This window comes from Pecten maximus, chromosome 1 (genome assembly GCF_902652985.1).
Source record: "Pecten maximus chromosome 1, xPecMax1.1, whole genome shotgun sequence".
Classification (NCBI taxonomy): domain Eukaryota; kingdom Metazoa; phylum Mollusca; class Bivalvia; order Pectinida; family Pectinidae; genus Pecten; species Pecten maximus.
In genome coordinates this window covers 57,758,638-57,779,432 of record NC_047015.1, presented here as the reverse complement: position 1 = coordinate 57,779,432, position 20,795 = coordinate 57,758,638, and the positions used below count along the sequence as shown (strand labels likewise).

The 20,795-nt window shown below is 40.3% G+C and overlaps 1 protein-coding gene across 1 annotated transcript in view; it reads right to left on the bottom strand.

The window, feature by feature from the left end:
• LOC117339206 overlaps nt 1–20,065 on the bottom strand; it is a 47,820-nt gene extending 27,755 nt beyond the window's left edge. Inside the window, exon 1 of the mRNA XM_033900678.1 lies at nt 19,768–20,065. Coding sequence (XP_033756569.1) covers nt 19,768–19,831 — 64 coding nt within the window. The 5' untranslated portion in view covers nt 19,832–20,065. The remainder of the gene's footprint in view (nt 1–19,767) is intronic.
• Between the last annotated feature and the right edge of the window lie 730 nt (nt 20,066–20,795).

The window sequence follows — 20,795 nt, the reverse complement described above, 5'->3', positions numbered from 1 at the left end:
AGGTAGACGTAAGGTACAGAGAGGTAGACGTAAGGTACAGAGAGGTAGACGTTAGGTATAGAGAGGTAGATGTAAGGTATAGAGAGATAGACGTAAGGTACAGAGAGGTAGACGTAAGGTATAGAGAGGTAGACGTAAGGTATAGAGAGGTAGACGTAAGGTACAGAGAGGTAGACGTAAGGTACAGAGAGGTAGACGTAAGGTAAGGTATAGACAGGTAGACGTAAGGTACAGAGAGGTAGACGTAAGGTATAGACAGGTAGACGTAAGGTATAGAGAGGTAGACGTAAGGTACAGAGAGGTAGACGTAAGGTACAGAGAGGTAGACGTAAGGTATAGAGAGGTAGACGTAAGGTACAGAGAGGTAGACGTAAGGTATAGAGAGGTAGACGTAAGGTACAGAGAGGTAGACGTAAGGTATAGAGAGGTAGACGTAAGGTATAGAGAGGTAGACGTAAGGTACAGAGAGGTAGACGTAAGGTATAGAGAGGTAGACGTAAGGTATAGAGAGGTAGACGTAAGGTACAGAGAGGTAGACGTAAGGTATAGACAGGTAGACGTAAGGTACAGAGAGGTAGAAGTAAGGTACAGAGAGGTAGACGTAAGGTATAGAGAGGTAGACGTAAGGTATAGAGAGGTAGTAAGGTATAGAGAGGTAGATGTAAGGTATAGAGAGGTAGACGTAAGGTATAGAGAGGTAGACGTAAGGTATAGACAGGTAGACGTAAGGTATAGACAGGTAGACGTAAGGTACAGAGAGGTAGACGTAAGGTACAGAGAGGTAGATGTAAGGTATAGAGAGGTAGACGTAAGATATAGAGAGGTAGACGTAAGGTACAGAGAGGTAGACGTAAGGTACAGAGAGGTAGACGTAAAGTATAGACAGGTAGATGTAAGGTATAGAGAGGTAGACGTAGGGTATAGAGAGGTAGACGTAAGGTATAGACAGGTAGACGTAAGGTACAGAGAGGTAGACGTAAGGTATAGAGAGGTAGACGTAAGGTACAGAGAGGCAGACGTAATGTATAGAGAGGTAGACGTAAGGTATAGAGAGGTAGATGTAAGGTATAGAGAGGTAGACGTAAGGTAAGGTATAGAGAGGTAGACGTAAGGTAAGGTATAGAGAGGCAGACGTAAGGTACAGAGAGGCAGACGTAAAGTATAGACAGGTAGACGTAAGGTATAGAGAGGTAGACGTAAGGTACAGAGACGTAGACGTAAGGTATAGAGAGGTAGACGTAAGGTACAGAGAGGTAGACGTAAGGTACAGAGAGGTAGACGTTAGGTATAGAGAGGTAGACGTAAGGTACAGAGAGGTAGATGTAAGGTATAGAGAGGTAGACGTAAGGTAAGGTATAGACAGGTAGACGTAAGGTATAGACAGGTAGACGTAAGGTATAGAGAGGTAGACGTAAGGTAAGGTATAGACAGGTAGACGTAAGGTATAGACAGGTAGACGTAAGGTATAGACAGGTAGACGTAAGGTATAGACAGGTAGACGTAATGTAAGGTATAGGCAGGTGTACGTAAGGTATAGAGAGGTAGACGTAAGGTATAGAGAGGTAGAAGTAAGGTATAGAGAGGTAGACGTAAGGTATAGAGAGGTAGACGTAAGGTACAGAGAGGTAGACGTAAGGTATAGAGAGGTAGACGTAAGGTATAGAGAGGTAGACGTAAGGTACAGAGAGGTAGACGTAAGGTACAGAGAGGTAGACGTAAGGTATAGAGAGGTAGACGTAAGGTATAGAGAGGTAGACGTAAGGTAAGGTATAGAGAGGTAGACGTAAGGTACAGAGAGGTAGATGTAAGGTATAGAGAGGTAGGCGTAAGGTATAGAGAGGTAGACGTAAAGTATAGAGAGGTAGACGTAAGGTACAGAGAGGTAGACGTAAGGTAAAGAGAGGTAGACGTAAGGTACAGAGAGGTAGATGTAAGGTACAGAGAGGTAGACGTAAGGTATAGAGAGGTAGACGTAGGGTATAGAGAGGTCGACGTAAGGTATAGAGAGGTAGACGTAAGGTATAGAGAGATACACGTAATGTATAGAAAGGTAGACGTAAGGTACAGAGAGGAAGACGTAAGGTACAGAGAGGAAGACGTAAGGTATAGAGAGGTAGACGTAGGATACAGAGAGGTAGACGTAAGGTACAGAGAGGAAGACGTAAGGTATAGAGAGGTAGACGTAAGGTACAGAGAGGTAGACGTAAGGTATAGAGAGGTAGACGTAAGGTATAGAGAGGTAGACGTAAGGTACAGAGAGGTAGACGTAAGGTATAGAGAGGTAGACGTAAGGTATAGAGAGGTAGACGTAAGGTACAGAGAGGTAGACGTAAGGTATAGACAGGTAGACGTAAGGTACAGAGAGGTAGACGTAAGGTACAGAGAGGTAGACGTAAGGTATAGAGAGGTAGACGTAAGGTATAGAGAGGTAGTAAGGTATAGAGAGGTAGATGTAAGGTATAGAGAGGTAGACGTAAGGTATAGAGAGGTAGACGTAAGGTATAGACAGGTAGACGTAAGGTATAGACAGGTAGACGTAAGGTACAGAGAGGTAGACGTAAGGTACAGAGAGGTAGATGTAAGGTATAGAGAGGTAGACGTAAGGTATAGAGAGGTAGACGTAAGGTACAGAGAGGAAGACGTAAGGTACAGAGAGGTAGACGTAAAGTATAGACAGGTAGATGTAAGGTATAGAGAGGTAGACGTAAGGTATAGAGAGGTAGACGTAAGGTATAGACAGGTAGACGTAAGGTACAGAGAGGTAGACGTAAGGTATAGAGAGGTAGAGGTAATGTACAGAGAGGTAGACGTAAGGTATAGAGAGGTAGACGTAAGGTATAGACAGGTAGACGTAAGGTACAGAGAGGTAGACGTAAGGTATAGACAGGTAGACGTAAGGTACAGAGAGGTAGACGTAAGGTACAGAGAGGTAGACGTAAGGTATAGAGAGGTAGACGTAAGGTATAGAGAGGTAGTAAGGTATAGAGAGGTAGATGTAAGGTATAGAGAGGTAGACGTAAGGTATAGAGAGGTAGACGTAAGGTATAGAAAGGTAGACGTAAGGTATAGACAGGTAGACGTAAGGTACAGAGAGGAAGACGTAAGGTACAGAGAGGTAGATGTAAGGTATAGAGAGGTAGACGTAAGGTATAGAGAGGTAGACGTAAGGTACAGAGAGGTAGACGTAAGGTACAGAGAGGTAGACGTAAACTATAGACAGGTAGATGTAAGGTATAGAGAGGTAGACGTAAGGTATAGAGAGGTAGACGTAAGGTATAGACAGGTAGACGTAAGGTACAGAGAGGTAGACGTAAGGTATAGAGAGGTAGACGTAAGGTACAGAGAGGCAGACGTAATGTATAGAGAGGTAGACGTAAGGTATAGAGAGGTAGATGTAAGGTATAGAGAGGTAGACGTAAGGTAAGGTATAGAGAGGTAGACGTAAGGTAAGGTATAGAGAGGCAGACGTAAGGTACAGAGAGGCAGACGTAAAGTATAGACAGGTAGACGTAAGGTATAGAGAGGTAGACGTAAGGTACAGAGACGTAGACGTAAGGTATAGAGAGGTAGACGTAAGGTACAGAGAGGTAGACGTAAGGTACAGAGAGGTAGACGTTAGGTATAGAGAGGTAGACGTAAGGTACAGAGAGGTAGATGTAAGGTATAGAGAGGTAGACGTAAGGTAAGGTATAGACAGGTAGACGTAAGGTATAGACAGGTAGACGTAAGGTATAGACAGGTAGACGTAAGGTAAGGTATAGACAGGTAGACGTAAGGTATAGACAGGTAGACGTAAGGTATAGACAGGTAGACGTAAGGTATAGACAGGTAGACGTAAGGTATAGACAGGTAGACGTAATGTAAGGTATAGGCAGGTGTACGTAAGGTATAGAGAGGTAGACGTAAGGTATAGAGAGGTAGAAGTAAGGTATAGAGAGGTAGACGTAAGGTATAGAGAGGTAGACGTAAGGTACAGAGAGGTAGACGTAAGGTATAGAGAGGTAGACGTAAGGTATAGAGAGGTAGACGTAAGGTACAGAGAGGTAGACGTAAGGTACAGAGAGGTAGACGTAAGGTATAGAAAGGTAGACGTAAGGTATAGAGAGGTAGACGTAAGGTAAGGTATAGAGAGGTAGACGTAAGGTACAGAGAGGTAGATGTAAGGTATAGAGAGGTAGGCGTAAGGTATAGAGAGGTAGACGTAAAGTATAGAGAGGTAGACGTAAGGTACAGAGAGGTAGACGTAAGGTAAAGAGAGGTAGACGTAAGGTACAGAGAGGTAGATGTAAGGTACAGAGAGGTAGACGTAAGGTATAGAGAGGTAGACGTAGGGTATAGACAGGTAGACGTAAGGTATAGAGAGGTAGACGTAAGGTATAGAGAGATACACGTAATGTATAGAAAGGTAGACGTAAGGTACAGAGAGGAAGACGTAAGGTACAGAGAGGAAGACGTAAGGTATAGCGAGGTAGACGTAAGGTACAGAGAGGAAGACGTAAGGTATAGAGAGGTAGACGTAAGGTATAGAGAGGTAGACGTAAGGTGTAGAGAGGTAGACGTAAGGTATAGAGAGGTAGACGTAAGGTACAGAGAGGTAGACGTAAGGTACAGAGAAGTAGACGTAAGGTATAAAGAGATACACGTAATGTATAGAGAGGTAGACGTAAGGTACAGAGAGGTAGACGTAAGGTACAGAGAGGTAGACGTAAGGTACAGAGAGGTAGACGTAAGGTACAGAGAGGAAAACGTAAGGTATAGAGTGGTAGACGTAAGGTACAGAGAAGTAGACGTTAGGTACAGAGAGGTAGACGTAAGGTACAGAGAGGTAGACGTAAGGTACAGAGAGGTAGACGTAAGGTACAGAGAGGTAGACGTAAGGTACAGAGAAGTAGACGTAAGGTATAGAGAGGTAGACGTAAGGTACAGAGAAGTAGACGTAAGGTACAGAGAAGTAGACGTAAGGTATAGAGAGGTAGACGTAAGGTACAGAGAGGTAGACGTAAAGTATAGAGAGGTAGACGTAAGGTACAGAGAGGTAGACGTAAGGTATAGAGAGGTAGACGTAAGGTACAGAGAGGTAGACGTAAGGTATAGAGAGGTAGACGTAAGGTACAGAGAGGTAGACGTAAAGTACAGAGAGGTAGACGTAAGGTACAGAGAGGTAGACGTAAGGTACACAGAGGTAGAATACAGAGGTACCAGGATGTAGACGTAAGGTTATTAGAGAGGTAGACGTAAGGTACAGAGAGGTAGACGTAAGGTACAGAGAGGTAGACGTAAGGTATAGAGAGGTAGACGTAAGGTACAGAGAGGTAGACGTAAGGTATAGACAGGTAGACGTAAGGTATAGACAGGTAGACGTAAGGTACAGAGAGGTAGATGTAAGGTATAGAGAGGTAGACGTAAAGTATAGAGAGGTAGACGTAAGGTACAGAGAGGTAGACGTAAGGTACAGAGATGTAGACGTAAGGTATAGAGAGGTAGACGTAAGGTACAGAGAGGTAGGAGACGTAAGGTATAGAGAGGTAGATGTAAGGTATAGAGAGGTAGACGTATAAGGTATAGAGAGGTAGACGTAAGGTATAGAGAGGTAGACGTTAGCTATAGACAGGTAGACGTAAGGTATAGACAGGTAGACGTAGGGTACAGAGGGGAAGACGTAAGGTATAGAGAGGTAGACGTAAGGTATAGAGAGGTAGACGTAAGGTGTAGAGAGGTAGACGTAAGGTATAGAGAGGTAGACGTAGGGTACATAGAGGTAGACGTAAGGTACAGAGAAGTAGACGTAAGGTATAGAGAGATACACGTAATGTATAGAGAGGTAGACGTATGGTACAGAAAGGTAGACGTAAGGTACAGAGAGGAAGACGTAAGGTACAGAGAGGTAGACGTAAGGTATAGAGAGGTAGACGTAAGGTACAGAGAGAAAGACGTAAGGTATAGAGTGGTAGACGTAAGGTACAGAGAAGTAGACGTTAGGTACAGAGAGGTAGAGGTAAGGTACAGAGAGGTAGACGTAAGGAACAGAGAGGTAGACGTAAGGTATAGAGAGGTAGACGTAAGGTAAGGTATAGAGAGGTAGACGTGAGGTATAGAGAGGTAGACGTAAGGTACAGAGAGGTAGACGTAAGGTACGAGAGGTAGACGTAAGGTACAGAGAAGTAGACGTAAGGTATAGACAGGTAGACGTAAGGTATAGACAGGTAGACGTAAGGTACAGAGAGGTAGACGTAAGGTAAGGTTTAGAGAGGTAGACGTAAGGTACAGAGAGGTAGACGTAAAGTATAGAGAGGTAGACGTAAGGTACAGAGAGGTAGACGTAAAGTACAGAGAGGTAGACGTAAGGCACAGAGAGGTAGATGTAAGGTACAGAGAGGTAGACGTAAGGTACAGAGAGGTAGACGTAAGGTATAGAGAGGTAGACGTAAGGTATAGAGAGGTAGACGTAAGGTACAGAGAGGTAGACGTAAGGTATAGAGAGGTAGACGTAAGGTATAGACAGGTAGACGTAAGGTACAGAGAGGTAGACGTAAGGTATAGACAGGTAGACGTAAGGTATAGAGAGGTAGACGTAAGGTATAGAGAGGTAGACGTAAGGTGTAGAGAGGTAGACGTAAGGTAAGGTATAGAGAGGTAGACGTAAGGTATAGACAGGTAGACGTAAGGTAAGGTACAGAGAGGTAGACGTAAGGTATAGACAGGTAGACGTAATGTATAGAGAGGTAGACGTAAGGTACAGAGAGGTAGACGTAAGGTACAGAGAGGAAGACGTAAGGTACAGAGAGGTAGACGTAAGGTATAGAGAGGTAGACGTAAGGTATAGAGAGGTAGACGTAGGGTATAGAGAGGTAGACGTAAGGTATAGAGAGGTAGACGTAAGGTATAGAGAGATACACGTAATGTATAGAAAGGTAGACGTAAGGTACAGAGAGGTAGACGTAAGGTACAGAGAGGAAGACGTAAGGTATAGAGAGGTAGACGTAGGGTACAGAGAGGTAGACGTAAGGTACAGAGAGGAAGACGTAAGGTATAGAGAGGTAGACGTAAGGTACAGAGAGGAAGACGTAAGGTATAGAGAGGTAGACGTAAGGTATAGAGAGGTAGACGTAAGGTGTAGAGAGGTAGACGTAAGGTATAGAGAGGTAGACGTAAGGTACAGAGAGGTAGACGTAAGGTACAGAGAAGTAGACGTAAGGTATAAAGAGATACACGTAATGTATAGAGAGGTAGACGTAAGGTACAGAGAGGTAGACGTAAGGTACAGAGAGGAAGACGTAAGGTACAGAGAGGTAGACGTAAGGTACAGAGAGGTAGACGTAAGGTACAGAGAGGAAGACGTAAGGTATAGAGTGGTAGACGTAAGGTACACAGAAGTAGACGTTAGGTACAGAGAGGTAGACGAAGGTACAGAGAGGTAGACGTAAGGTACGGAGAGGTAGACGTAAGGTACAGAGAGGTAGACGTAAGGTACAGAGAAGTAGACGTAAGGTATAGAGAGGTAGACGTAAGGTACAGAGAAGTAGACGTAAGGTACAGAGAAGTAGACGTAAGGTATAGAGAGGTAGACGTAAGGTACAGAGAGGTAGACGTAAAGTATAGAGAGGTAGACGTAAGGTACAGAGAGGTAGACGTAAGGTATAGAGAGGTAGACGTAAGGTACAGAGAGGTAGACGTAAGGTATAGAGAGGTAGACGTAAGGTACAGAGAGGTAGACGTAAGTACAGAGAGGTAGACGTAAGGTACAGAGAGGTAGACGTAAGGTATAGAGAGGTAGACGTAAGGTATAGAGAGGTAGACGTAAGGTATAGACAGGTAGACGTAAGGTACAGAGAGGTAGACGTAAGGTACAGAGAGGTAGACGTAAGGTACAGAGAGGTAGACGTAAGGTACACAGAGGTAGACGTAAGGTACAGAGAGGTAGACGTAAGGTATAGAGAGATAGACGTAAGGTACAGAGAGGTAGACGTAAGGTACAGAGAGGTAGACGTAAGGTATAGAGAGGTAGACGTAAGGTACAGAGAGGTAGACGTAAGGTATAGAGAGGTAGACGTAAGGTATAGAGAGGTAGACGTAAGGTACAGAGAGGTAGACGTAAGGTACAGAGAGGTAGACGTAAGGTATAGAGAGGTAGACGTAAGGTACAGAGAGGTAGACGTAAGGTATAGAGAGGTAGACGTAAGGTATAGAGAGGTAGGCGTAAGGTCTAGAGAGGTAGACGTAAGGTACAGGGAGGTAGACGTAAGGTACAGAGAGGTAGACGTAAGGTATAGAGAGGTAGACGTAAGGTACAGGGAGGTAGACGTAAGGTATAGAGAGGTAGACGTAAGGTACAGAGAGGTAGACGTAAGGTACAGAGAGGTAGACGTAAGGTATAGAGAGGTAGACGTAAGGTACAGAGAGGTAGACGTAAGGTATAGGCAGGTACACGTAAGGTACAGAGAGGTAGACGTTAGGTATAGACAGGTAGATGTAAGGTATAGAGAGGTAGACGTAAGGTATAGAGAGGTAGACGTAAGGTACAGAGAGGTAGACGTAAGGTACAGAGAGGTAGACGTAAGGTATAGAGAGGTAGACGTAAGGTACAGAGAGGTAGACGTAAGGTACAGAGAGGTAGACGTAAGGTACAGAGAGGTAGACGTAAGGTACAGACAGGTAGACGTAAGGTATAGAGAGGTAGACGTTAGGTACAGAGAGGTACACGTAAGGTACAGAGAGGTAGACGTAAGATAAGGTATAGTTTATAATGTACTTGTCCGACATTTTAAAAAGTTTTGATAAACTCACCAGAAATATATTGTTCTGAAAGTGTGCTTATTCTAGAACTAGACTTCATTTTACAAAATAAAAAATATACACACAGTTTACATGGTAAACCGCAAGTTTTAAATTTTACCAAAACAAAACAAAAAAAAGGTGTTTCCGTAAATGCGAGTTTTTTTTTACGTTTTGCAAACAATCATCCCGAACATGTCCTAATGTCGAACCAAACGACAATAAAATAGGTTTGTAACTTACAAAAAAATCTGAATGCGTCTTAAATTTTCCATCGAAATGTAAACAAATTCTCCGTTATTATCAAAATAGCATGCAACCACATTGCAGTTCTATATCCGGGCAAGCAGCTCTTGATTGTGAGCACCAAAACAGCCGAGAACTAATTGCATAGCAATGTCATAGGTGGACAATACGTACTCGATCTGTAGAGAAATAAATTATAAATATGCGTCGTGCTTATAAAGTGCCCGATGACGTATTGTTTTGTTAGTTACTGATAACAACGGTGCTATTTCCGTATGCTTGATTGTATCGTTCGACTGAGGAAGGAGAATGAAAATATATCAATGCTTTCGAACCCAATAATATCATCTCCGATGTATTTCCCATTCGCTAAAACCAAAAACATCAAAATGTATCAACTATATAATATATTATAAATATATATATAAATTTTATATATTTCTCTCGATAAAACCACGACAGGAAATTCAAATCTATATCTTCGAATCACCAACGCATAGTGTATGATACATTGTATATATATTTTTTTTTTTTTTTTTTGTATTTTCCCATTTGCTAAAATCAAAAATATGAAAAAATTAACGTTTTCAAACAGAATAATCTTCGCTGTATTTTCCCATTCACTGAAATATGTGATTTGTAAAAACAAATTCAAATCAGATTTCATGAAATTGATGACATGAATAAACACGATTATTCAGAATGCCGTAAAGAGATTTAACGGGCTACATCTCGTAACACCGTACCATCAGATTTCTAACCAAGGGCGCTATCAAATCGTTGATCGCTAAATTAAGCTTCGACGCGGAAACTGTGCTATTCATTGAATGATATTACGAAAATGTATCGAGCACAATAACTAATACGGCATCGTGGATTAATTATCCCGGGGATCTAAATTATTGAACCCAATATCAACTCGGAATATTTGATTAAACATCATTTAACATCCGACAAGAAATAATCAAACGCTAATGTAAAGAGGCATGCTTAACCTAGATCGAGATTGTGGTTTCGACATTCGATTGGTGAATTTGTTTTAAATGTAGATATTTCTAGTGATAGACCAATCGAGTTCTATTGGGTTTAGGAATCAGTTTTGATAAAGATTTACTGTTCCGTACGAATTTGAGTTCGTCTTTATGTCCTCTGGTCGCCAGACAAAGAAAAAATTATCTTTGGATTTCCCAAGGCATGTCAATGTTATTTTCACTAAGTTTGAGTACATACATTTCGAATTGAACGTGTGGAATGAAGAAACGTGTTATAGCTATAACATAGAATTCCAGACATGCTGTAAATGTAGACATACGTGTATGATAGAGAGTTTCAGACATGCTACTTAGTCATATGTGTGTAGACGAAAATTTCAGACATGATGTTGAAGGCATGTGTGTATAGACAGAAATTCAGACATGCTTTTGAAGACATATGTGCATAGACAGAAATTCAGACATGCTTTTGAAGACATATGACTATGTGTATAGACGAAAATTCCAAACATGCTGTTGAAGACATATATGTATAGATAGAAATTCAGACATGCTTTTGAAGACATATGTGTATAGATGATAATTTCAGACATGTTTTTGAAGACATATGTGTATAGACGAAAATTCAGACATGCTTTTGAAGTCATTTGTTTATAGATGATAATTTTAGACATGCTTTTGAAGTCATATGTGTATAGATGATAATTTCAGACATGCTTTTGAAGTCATATGTGTATAGATGATCATTTCAGATATGCTTTTGAAGACATGTGCTAAATTGTAGACATTTGTGTATCAATCTAATTAAAATCTAGATGGTCATTCTCACTACGTTACATCTAACAACATCTCATAAGGGGTCACGTCGGGGTGACCTTTCGGATTAGCCAATCAAATGATTACTTCCAGAATCTTGGAAGTGAATGCTATATGTCCGAATTAGCAAGACTAAGTGCATAACTTGTCTAATCTGTCAATTTGTTTCAAGTCATTTCGTCCTACATATCATATACCTATATACATGTTGTGCCGAAATGGTTTTCTTCAGATGCATGTTGTGACGAAATGGTTTTCTTCTAAGACATCGACAAATTGGCAATTCGCACTGAAAGTGAAATACACACATCGCAAAGGTCACCAGAACGTGACCCCTTATGGAATGTTGTTAGATGTTCATGTAACGTAGTGAGAATAACCATCTATATTTTAATTAGACTGTTTGTGTATTGAAATATAACTTCAGACAGACATTTTTTGACGTGTTTGTACAAAGGCAGATGCCCGAGGACCGACACGGACAGAATTTGATGATGAACTACTGTTTGTATATCTTGTATTTAAGTGTGCTTTGCTATGATTATTTTAGAGAGCTGTTGGAAATAATAACTCATAACAAAGCAGAACAATTACTTCAACATCAATTGTACTTTCTCACGTCATACATGCATTAAGATTTGAATCTCAAGGCGTTCAAATCCTCAGGGTGCAGCTAATGGTCAGAACGCTAAGTCTAGAAAACAAAACATGGAGCATGTCGAGCCACAAGGTCGGCGTCCTTTATATCAGTTTTAAGGTATCAGGCATTAAATCGCGTTCGCTGTAGTTTTCAGTTCGCCATCACAATAGAAATCAAATGTAATAGCATCGCATTGCAAGAAGGTAGTAAACCTTAATTCTGTTATGGGGGTGACTGTTCCTGTAGTCCTACCAATTACGGTCGAAACCATTGGTAACAGTGTTCATTTTGTCAAAAAACAGCTACAATGCCAAGCGATCTCCAGCGGGTCGAAGAGGATATATTACTTAGATAAGATTACAGTAGGAGAGGTAGTCGGTAGGTTATGGCCATGCTAACTCTACAGAGTAATAGTAGTTTTAGTCACCAATGGGATGGACGATGAAATAAGAGTTTAATTACTAATAGAAGTCGCATCACAACAACATGCCTAGATATTTTTAGTTTTGTGCAAAGTCTGGTAATTAAATTGCCAACGCAATCAAATTCCATTTTATTAACCCGCAATTCTTTCTCAAAGGCGATGGAACCAAGTCCGATTATGTTCACGTGTTAGATTTTTTATTTTTTTTGCATTCCAACGAAGACTTTATCTTATATATATCTAGGTCAAACCCAAGCAACGATGAAATTCACCATAAACATGTTTATCTAGGTCAAACCCAGGAATCGAGGATATCACCATATCAAATCAATCTGGATAAAACTCAGCCCAAGCCAAGAAAATCGAAATCGTCAGGCCAAGCATACAACTTAGTGGTATATAAAGTCGTCAGACATAACATACAACTTAGTGGTATATAAAGTCGTCAGACATAACATACAACTTAGTGGTATATAAAGTCGTCAGACATAACATACAACTTAGTGGTATAGAGTCGTCAGACATAACATACAACTTAGTGGTATAAAGTCGTCAGACATAAAATACAACTTAGTGGTATAGAGTCGTCAGACATAACATACAACTAAGTGGTATAGAGTCGTCAGACATAACATACAACTTAGTGGTATAGAGTCGTCAGACATAACATACAACTAAGTGGTATAGAGTCGTCAGACATAACATACAACTTAGTGGTATATAAAGTCGTCAGACATAACATACAACTTAGTGGTATATAAAGTCGTCAGACATAACATACAACTTAGTGGTATATAAAGTCGTCAGATATAACACACAACTTAGTGGTATAGAGTCGTCAGACATAACATACAACTTCGTGGTATAGAGTCGTCAGACATAACATACAACTTAGTGGTATATAAAGTCGTCAGACATAACATACAACTTAGTGGTATAGAGTCGTCAGACATAACATACAACCTAGTGGTATATAAAGTCGTCAGACATAACATACAACTTAGTGGTATATAAAGTCGTCAGACATAACATACAACTTAGTGGTATATAGTCGTCAGACATAACATACAACTTAGTGGTATATAAAGTCGTCAGACATAACATACAACTTAGTGGTATAGAGTCGTCATACATAACATACAACTTAGTGGGATAGAGTCGTCAGACATAACATACAACCTAGTGGTATATAAAGTCGTCAGACATAACATACAACTAAGTGGTATATAAAGTCGTCAGACATTACATACAACTTAGTGGTACATAAAGTCGTCAGACATAACAAACAACTTAGTGGTATAAAGTCGTCAGACATAACATACAACTTAGTGGTATATAAAGTCGTCAGACGTAACATACAACTTAGTGGTATATAAAGTCGTCAGACATAACATACAACTTAGTGGTATATAAAGTCGTCAGACATAACATACAACTTAGTGGTATAGAGTCGTCAGACATAACAAACAACTTAGTGGTATAAAGTCGTCAGACATAACATACAACTTAGTGGTATATAAAGTCGTCAGACATAACATACAACTTAGTGGTACATAAAGTCGTCAGACATAACAAACAACTTAGTGGTATAAAGTCGTCAGACATAACATACAACTTAGTGGTATAAAGTCGTCAGACATAACATACAACTTAGTGGTATAAAGTCGTCAGACATAACAAACAACTTAGTGGTATAGAGTCGTCAGACATAACATACACCTTAGTGGTATAGAGTCATCAGACATAACATACAACTTAGTGGTATAGAGTCGTCAGACATAACATACAACTTAGTGGTATAAAGTCGTCATACATAACATACAACTTAGTGGTATAAAGTCGTCAGACATAACATACAACTTACTGGTATAGAGTCGTCCAGGTTTGTGTTAACAGTAAGCGTCTAACGTAGAAGAATCTGCAGTGTTGTTGACTCACGTAGCGAATTGTTAAATGCATGTAGGTGCGTTATCAATGTATATTAACTGATAAAATAGAATCAACGATAGAGTGAAATGGAAGGTGAAATTAAAGTGCGTCAGCGTGACAGCCCCCCCCCCCCCCCCCCCCCCCAAAAAAAAAAAAAAAGCAATCTAGATTTCTCGCAGATACTGCAACTGTCGCTAGTCTAGTCTATGATTTTGGGCACATCTTTCATTCCATTGATTGGTTGTCTGACGATAATTTGATTGACCTGAGAAAAACAATGTGTAAACAATACCTAATCACTTAAGGGACGTGGCTTCCTGCTGTCCGTGAACCTAAATCATTAAATAATGGACAGCGGAAGCAGAAACATCCCTTGGGTCTTTCTCAGAACGCCAACATTTAAAAAAAAATTCTGTGTGGCGTAGGTTGTTTTCAAAGGAATTGCTTTTAATAAAAGAGTGGTTAAGGTGTCCCGTCACTTTATCGCAAGCCCTCCACTAGTTACACAGAAAATTCCCGACGATATAAAATATCTGTTACTCCGACTAGTTACACAGAATGCTCGCGGCGATATGACAATATTTGTTACTCCGACTAGTTACACAGAAAGTTCGCGACGCTATAAAATATTTGTTACTCCGACTAGTTACACAGAAAGCTCGCGACGATATGAAATATCTGTAACTCCGACTAGTTACAAAGAAAGCTCGCGACGATATGAAATATCTGTAACTCCGACTAGTTACACAGAAAATTCCCGACGATATAAAATATGTGTTACTCCGACTAGTTACACAGAAAATTCCCGACGATATAAAATATCTGTTACTCCGACTAGTTACACAGAAAGCTCGCGACGATATGACAATATTTGTTACTCCGACTAGTTACACAGAAAATTCCCGACGATATGTCGAGGTTCGTTACTCCGACTAGTTACACAGAAAGCTCGCGACGATATAAAATATTTGTTACTCCGACTAGTTACACAGAAAGCTCGCGACGATATGTCGAGGTTCGTTACTCCGACTAGTTACACAGAAAGCTCGCGACGATATAAAATATTTGTTACTCCGACTAGTTACACAGAAAGCTCGCGACGATATGACAATATTTGTTACTCCGACTAGTTACACAGAAAGCTCGCGACGATATGTCGAGGTTCGTTACTCCGACTAGTTACACAGAAAGCTCGCGACGATATAAAATATTTGTTACTCCGACTAGTTACACAGAAAGCTCGCGGCGATATGACAATATTTGTTACTCCGACTAGTTACACAGAAAGTTCGCGACGCTATAAAATATTTGTTACTCCGACTAGTTACACAGAAAATTCCCGACGATATGTCGAGGTTCGTTACTCCGACTAGTTACACAGAAAGCTCGCGACGATATAAAATATCTGTTACTCCGACTAGTTACACAGAAAATTCCCGACGATATGTCGAGGTTCGTTACTCCGACTAGTTACACAGAAAGTTCGCGACGATATAAAATATCTGTTACTCCGACTAGTTACACAGATAATTCCCGACGATATGACAATATTTGTTACTCCGACTAGTTACACAGAAAGCTCGCGACGATATAAAATATTTGTTACTCCGACTAGTTACACAGAAAGCTCGTGACGATATGACAATATTTGTTACTCCGACTAGTTACACAGAAAGCTCGTGACGATATGACAATATTTGTTACTCCGACTAGTTACACAGAAAGCTCGCGACGATATAAAATATTTGTTACTCCGACTAGTTACACAGAAAGCTCGCGACGATATGAAATATTTGTTACTCCGACTAGTTACACAGAAAGCTCGCGACGATATAAAATATTTGTTACTCCGACTAGTTACACAGAAAGCTCGCGACGATATGAAATATTTGTTACTCCGACTAGTTACACAGAAAGCTCGTGACGATATGACAATATTTGTTACTCCGACTAGTTACACAGAAAGCTCGCGACGATATAAAATATTTGTTACTCCGACAAGTTACACAGAAAGCTCGCGGCGATATGACGACCTTCGTTACTCCGGCGGTTCTCCGTCGCTCTGTTAATCATTAACTGATCTGTATCAACCTGTAGTTCGCTGCAAAAAATACTGAAATGCACTTTTTCGCATGTCATTACAATTACAGTGACCGGGACTTTAATCGTTCGTCTGACGATGTAAACACGACAAAGTTAATATCATCTTTTACATGAACGTCGTCAGGCATGTAATTTACTTGCAATTTCGTTTAAAATTCGGTAGTAGGGGTTTAATTAAGATGACAGTTAGGCCGGTTACGCCATTATGATTGGCGCCATATTACCTGGAATTTGATAGATGCACAGCATTTTAAAGAAAGATTTTCATTGAAGAGAATCAATCATGACACGGTTTATGTTCGATTATCATTTCGAAGTATGATTAGAATTTCCTATTTCGGTTAAAAGCACGTCTGCTCACGACACAATTAGTTGGCTTCAAACTGGGAAGGTTCATGTTTCGGACTGGTAGAAATTTAATAAATTTGATGTAATTTTTAAACACATTTGCAAAACAGCACGATTTTGTTACAGACTTCTCCGCGAACTATTCGTTTTATTAAGAAATATTCCTTGAAAAAAAGCATTTTCTCGGTATACTGTATATCAATTATCGAAGACGGACAGTTCGACTCCAGTCTTTTTAGACCCCTATTACAATTGATGTTCTACGACGCCATGAAGTTGTGATGTGACAATTGCTGAAGAGCTCAGGCCCAATTATAGCAGAGATTTAATTTAACGAAGAAGTAATTCTAACTCAAAATCGATGAAACTAGTAGTAATTAGGAACAAAATATATAGTAATGTATGAGACCCTTGAAAAGTACAAGGATAAAAAGACCACGTGTTCACGAGCATGACCGTCTTCTGTTTACGGTTGCGTAATGTACCAAAATGATAACCAAGATGGCGTCGACGGAACCACAAGATGTTCTGAATAGAACCAAACATGTCGGACCACTAGACATTCTAACCAGAATCAAACACGTCGGACCACCAGACATTCTAACCAGTATCACACACGTTGGACCACCAGACATTCTAACCAGTATCAAACACGTCGGACCACAAGACATTCCAAACAGTATCACACACGTCGGACCACCAGACATTCCAACCAGTATTAAACGCGTCGGACCACAAGACATTCCAACCAGTATTACACATGTCGGACCACGAGACATTCTAACCAGTATCACACACGTCGGACCACTAGACATTCCAACCAGTATCACACACGTCGGACCACTAAACATTCCAACCAGTATCAAACATGTCGGACCACTAGACATTCTAACCAGTATTAAACACGTCGGACCACCAGACATTCCAACCAGTATTACACACGTCGGACCACCAGACATTCCAACCAGTATTACACACGTCGGACCACGAGACATTCCAAACAGTATCACACACGTCGGACCACGAGACATTCCAACCAGTATTACACACGTCGGACCACTAGACATTCCAACCAGTATCACACACGTCGGACCACTAGACATTCCAAACAGTATCACACACGTCGGACCACCAGACATTCCAACCAGTATCAAACATGTCGGACCACTAGACATTCCAACCAGTATCACACACGTCGGACCACTAGACATTCCAAACAGTATCACACACGTCGGACCACCAGACATTCCAACCAGTATTAAACACGTCGGACCACCAGACATTCCAAACAGTATCACACACGTCGGACCACTAGACATTCCAACCAGTATCAAACACGTCGGACCACCAGACATTCCAAACAGTATCACACACGTCGGACCACCAGACATTCCAACCAGTATTAAACACGTCGGACCACCAGACATTCCAACCAGTATCAAACATGTCGGACCACTAGACATTCCAACCAGTATCACACACGTCGGACCACTAGACATTCCAAACAGTATCACACACGTCGGACCACCAGACATTCCAACCAGTATTAAACACGTCGGACCACCAGACATTCCAAACAGTATCACACACGTCGGACCACTAGACATTCCAACCAGTATTACACATGTCGGACCACGAGACATTCCAACCAGTATTAAACGCGTCGGACCACTAGACATTCCAACCAGTATCAAACATTTCCGTGTTTATTACATCCCAATGGAGATGCACACGAAAGTACTCTAGAAATGATGACAGAACCACCTTTTGACCCGACACCATTCCGTTAGAAGGTAACTATGCAGTTGCGAACATTGTCCACCATTAAAATGGTTACCGGAATGAACACATTTCCTTCTCTACGTCCCACTCCAGGTTCAAACGAATTCTTATCAAGATCCCACTGTTATAAGTACTTAGGATTTGCCATTACTCTTGTATGTAATATGTTCTTGCTGTTATAGGATTTGCTCTCACTAATTTAGGATTTGCTCTCGCTATTGTAGCATTCGCTCTCACAACTGTACGATTTGCTGTCACTGTTGTAGGATTTGCTGTCGCTATTGTAGGATTTGCTCTCGCTATTGTAAGATTTGCTCTAGCTAATGTAGGATTTGCCATCACTCATGTAGATTTGTTATTGCTACTTTAGGATTTGCTCTCACTAATTTAGGATTTGCTCTCACTAATTTAGGATTTGCTCTCACTAATTTAGGATTTGCTCTCGCTATTGTAGCATTCGCTCTCACTACTGTACGATTTGCTGTCACTAATATAAGGATTTGCCATCACTAATGTAGGATTTACTCTCACTAATATAAGATTTGCTCTCGCTATTGTAGGATTCGCTCACATTACTGTACGATTTGCCATCACTAATATAGGATTTGCTCTCGCTATTATAGCATTTGCCCTCACTTTTACGATTTGCTCTCAGTAATACAACCAGAAAATATGTGTACATATTCAGCACCAATCCATTGACCCACGACGGCAGTAAGTTGAAATCAAGAAAGTACAGTATAACGGTGATATTGGACTTAAATGTGTTATCTGTTGAGTCAGACCTACGTAGTTTCTATAGATATTACATTGTACATGTAATAAAGAGTTCAGGCTTGTCACTCTTCCATACACATGTATACACCACCATAACGCTATAAAGATGTTCTTGAATCTGGGGTTTCAATGGATTTAAAACGTCATCACAGGAATAAATTACAGTAAAATTCAAATTAATACACGCATAAATTTGTGGACAATCAGATAGCTTGATTGAATTCAAAAAAATGTAAAAAAAAAAAAAAAAAAGGCGGACAATATGAACAACGAAAATTTGTCACAATTCAACTTACAGTATGCTAATTTGGTTTCTTTAATAAATTACTTTTAAAGACGCATAGTCTTATAGGCAAAAAGTGTCCGGTATTTATACCATCTTGCGGGTAGGCGATACGATAAAACTCTGGATTATTAATACTTGCAGTATTTAATAATAAAAAAACAAGAGTTAAAGCTGATTTCGTCCTGAAGAGTGAAAACAAATGTCAGGGAATACTTGTTGATTAAAATTGGAACGCCACCGTATGGTCTATAGATATCTATTTTTACAGTTTTCTTTATAAAATTATGAAATATCGTAATTTTCATTTATTTAAACGTTAAACGCATGGTATTTGTAATAAATTGCATTTGTTTTGAGGTAGAGCTCATCGTTACGCATCTGTTGCTGTGGATTTTAAAAACGATGACGTTTCGTTTTCAATAATACGTTTTTCTTCAACAGGAAGTAATTTATTACCTGTAATCAATTATTAGTCTAATTGTTTCTTTATGAGTTCGCTATTAATTAAACCTAGACCTTCGTTTTGTTTGCATTGCCGTAATTAATAGCATAGACAGTAATTGTTTATTTTTTTTAAGAATAAACATAAATATTTCGAAAATATACAATACAGAACGTTTCTATAATGTGTATGTTTATGTCGTTAACTTACCTGCGCGCTGCAGATATACAGCCATGAACCCCCAAATCAACACGACCGTGATGTGACACACCATGACGTCAGAGCACGTCTCCCTCCTTAAGAGTACGCCCTAATATCCCCTTTCGTTTGTTCACCGGTCCAAGAGAACGTCCAGTGAAAGTGAGTTGAAATTTGTGAAGTCCTAAAGAAGATGATAATGGATATCCTATATGTACCTGATCAATCCAGTCGGTGTCTGACAAGTATATGCTACCCATGTGACTAAGTATGTTGCGCCTTCTTTCACGTGAACGTGACGGAATACACTAAGTCAATAAACAGGCCTAACATAGGGCGTGTGCTCTGGCAGCGGTAAAGACGCATCATGTCAAAGGTACAGCACACAGCGAGTACTTCACAATCACTAGTAATACAGAGCAAAATATCCGTTCACTATCACTAGTAATACACAGTAAACCCTACACTCACTATCACTAGTAATACACAGTAAACCCTACACCCACTATCACTAGTAATACACAGTAAACCCTACACCCACTATCACTAGTAATACACAGTAAACCCTACACTCACTATCACTAGTAATATACAGTAAACCCTACACTCACTATCACTAGTAATACACAGTAAACCCTACACTCACTAGTAATACACAGTAAACCCTACACTCACTATCACTCGTAATACACAGTAAACCCTACACTCACTATCACTAGTAATACACAGTAAACCCTACACTCACTATCACTAGTAATACACAGTAAACCCTACACTCACTATCACCAGTAATACACAGTAAACCCTACACTCACTATCACTAGTAATACACAGTAAACCCTACACTCACTATCACTAGTAATACACAGTAAACCTACACTCACTATCACTAGTAATACACAGTAAACCCTACACTCACTATCACTAGTAATACACAGTAAACCCTACACTCACTATCACTAGTAATACACAGTAAACCCTACACTCACTATCACCAGTATACACAGTAAACCCTACACTCACTATCACCAGTAATACAC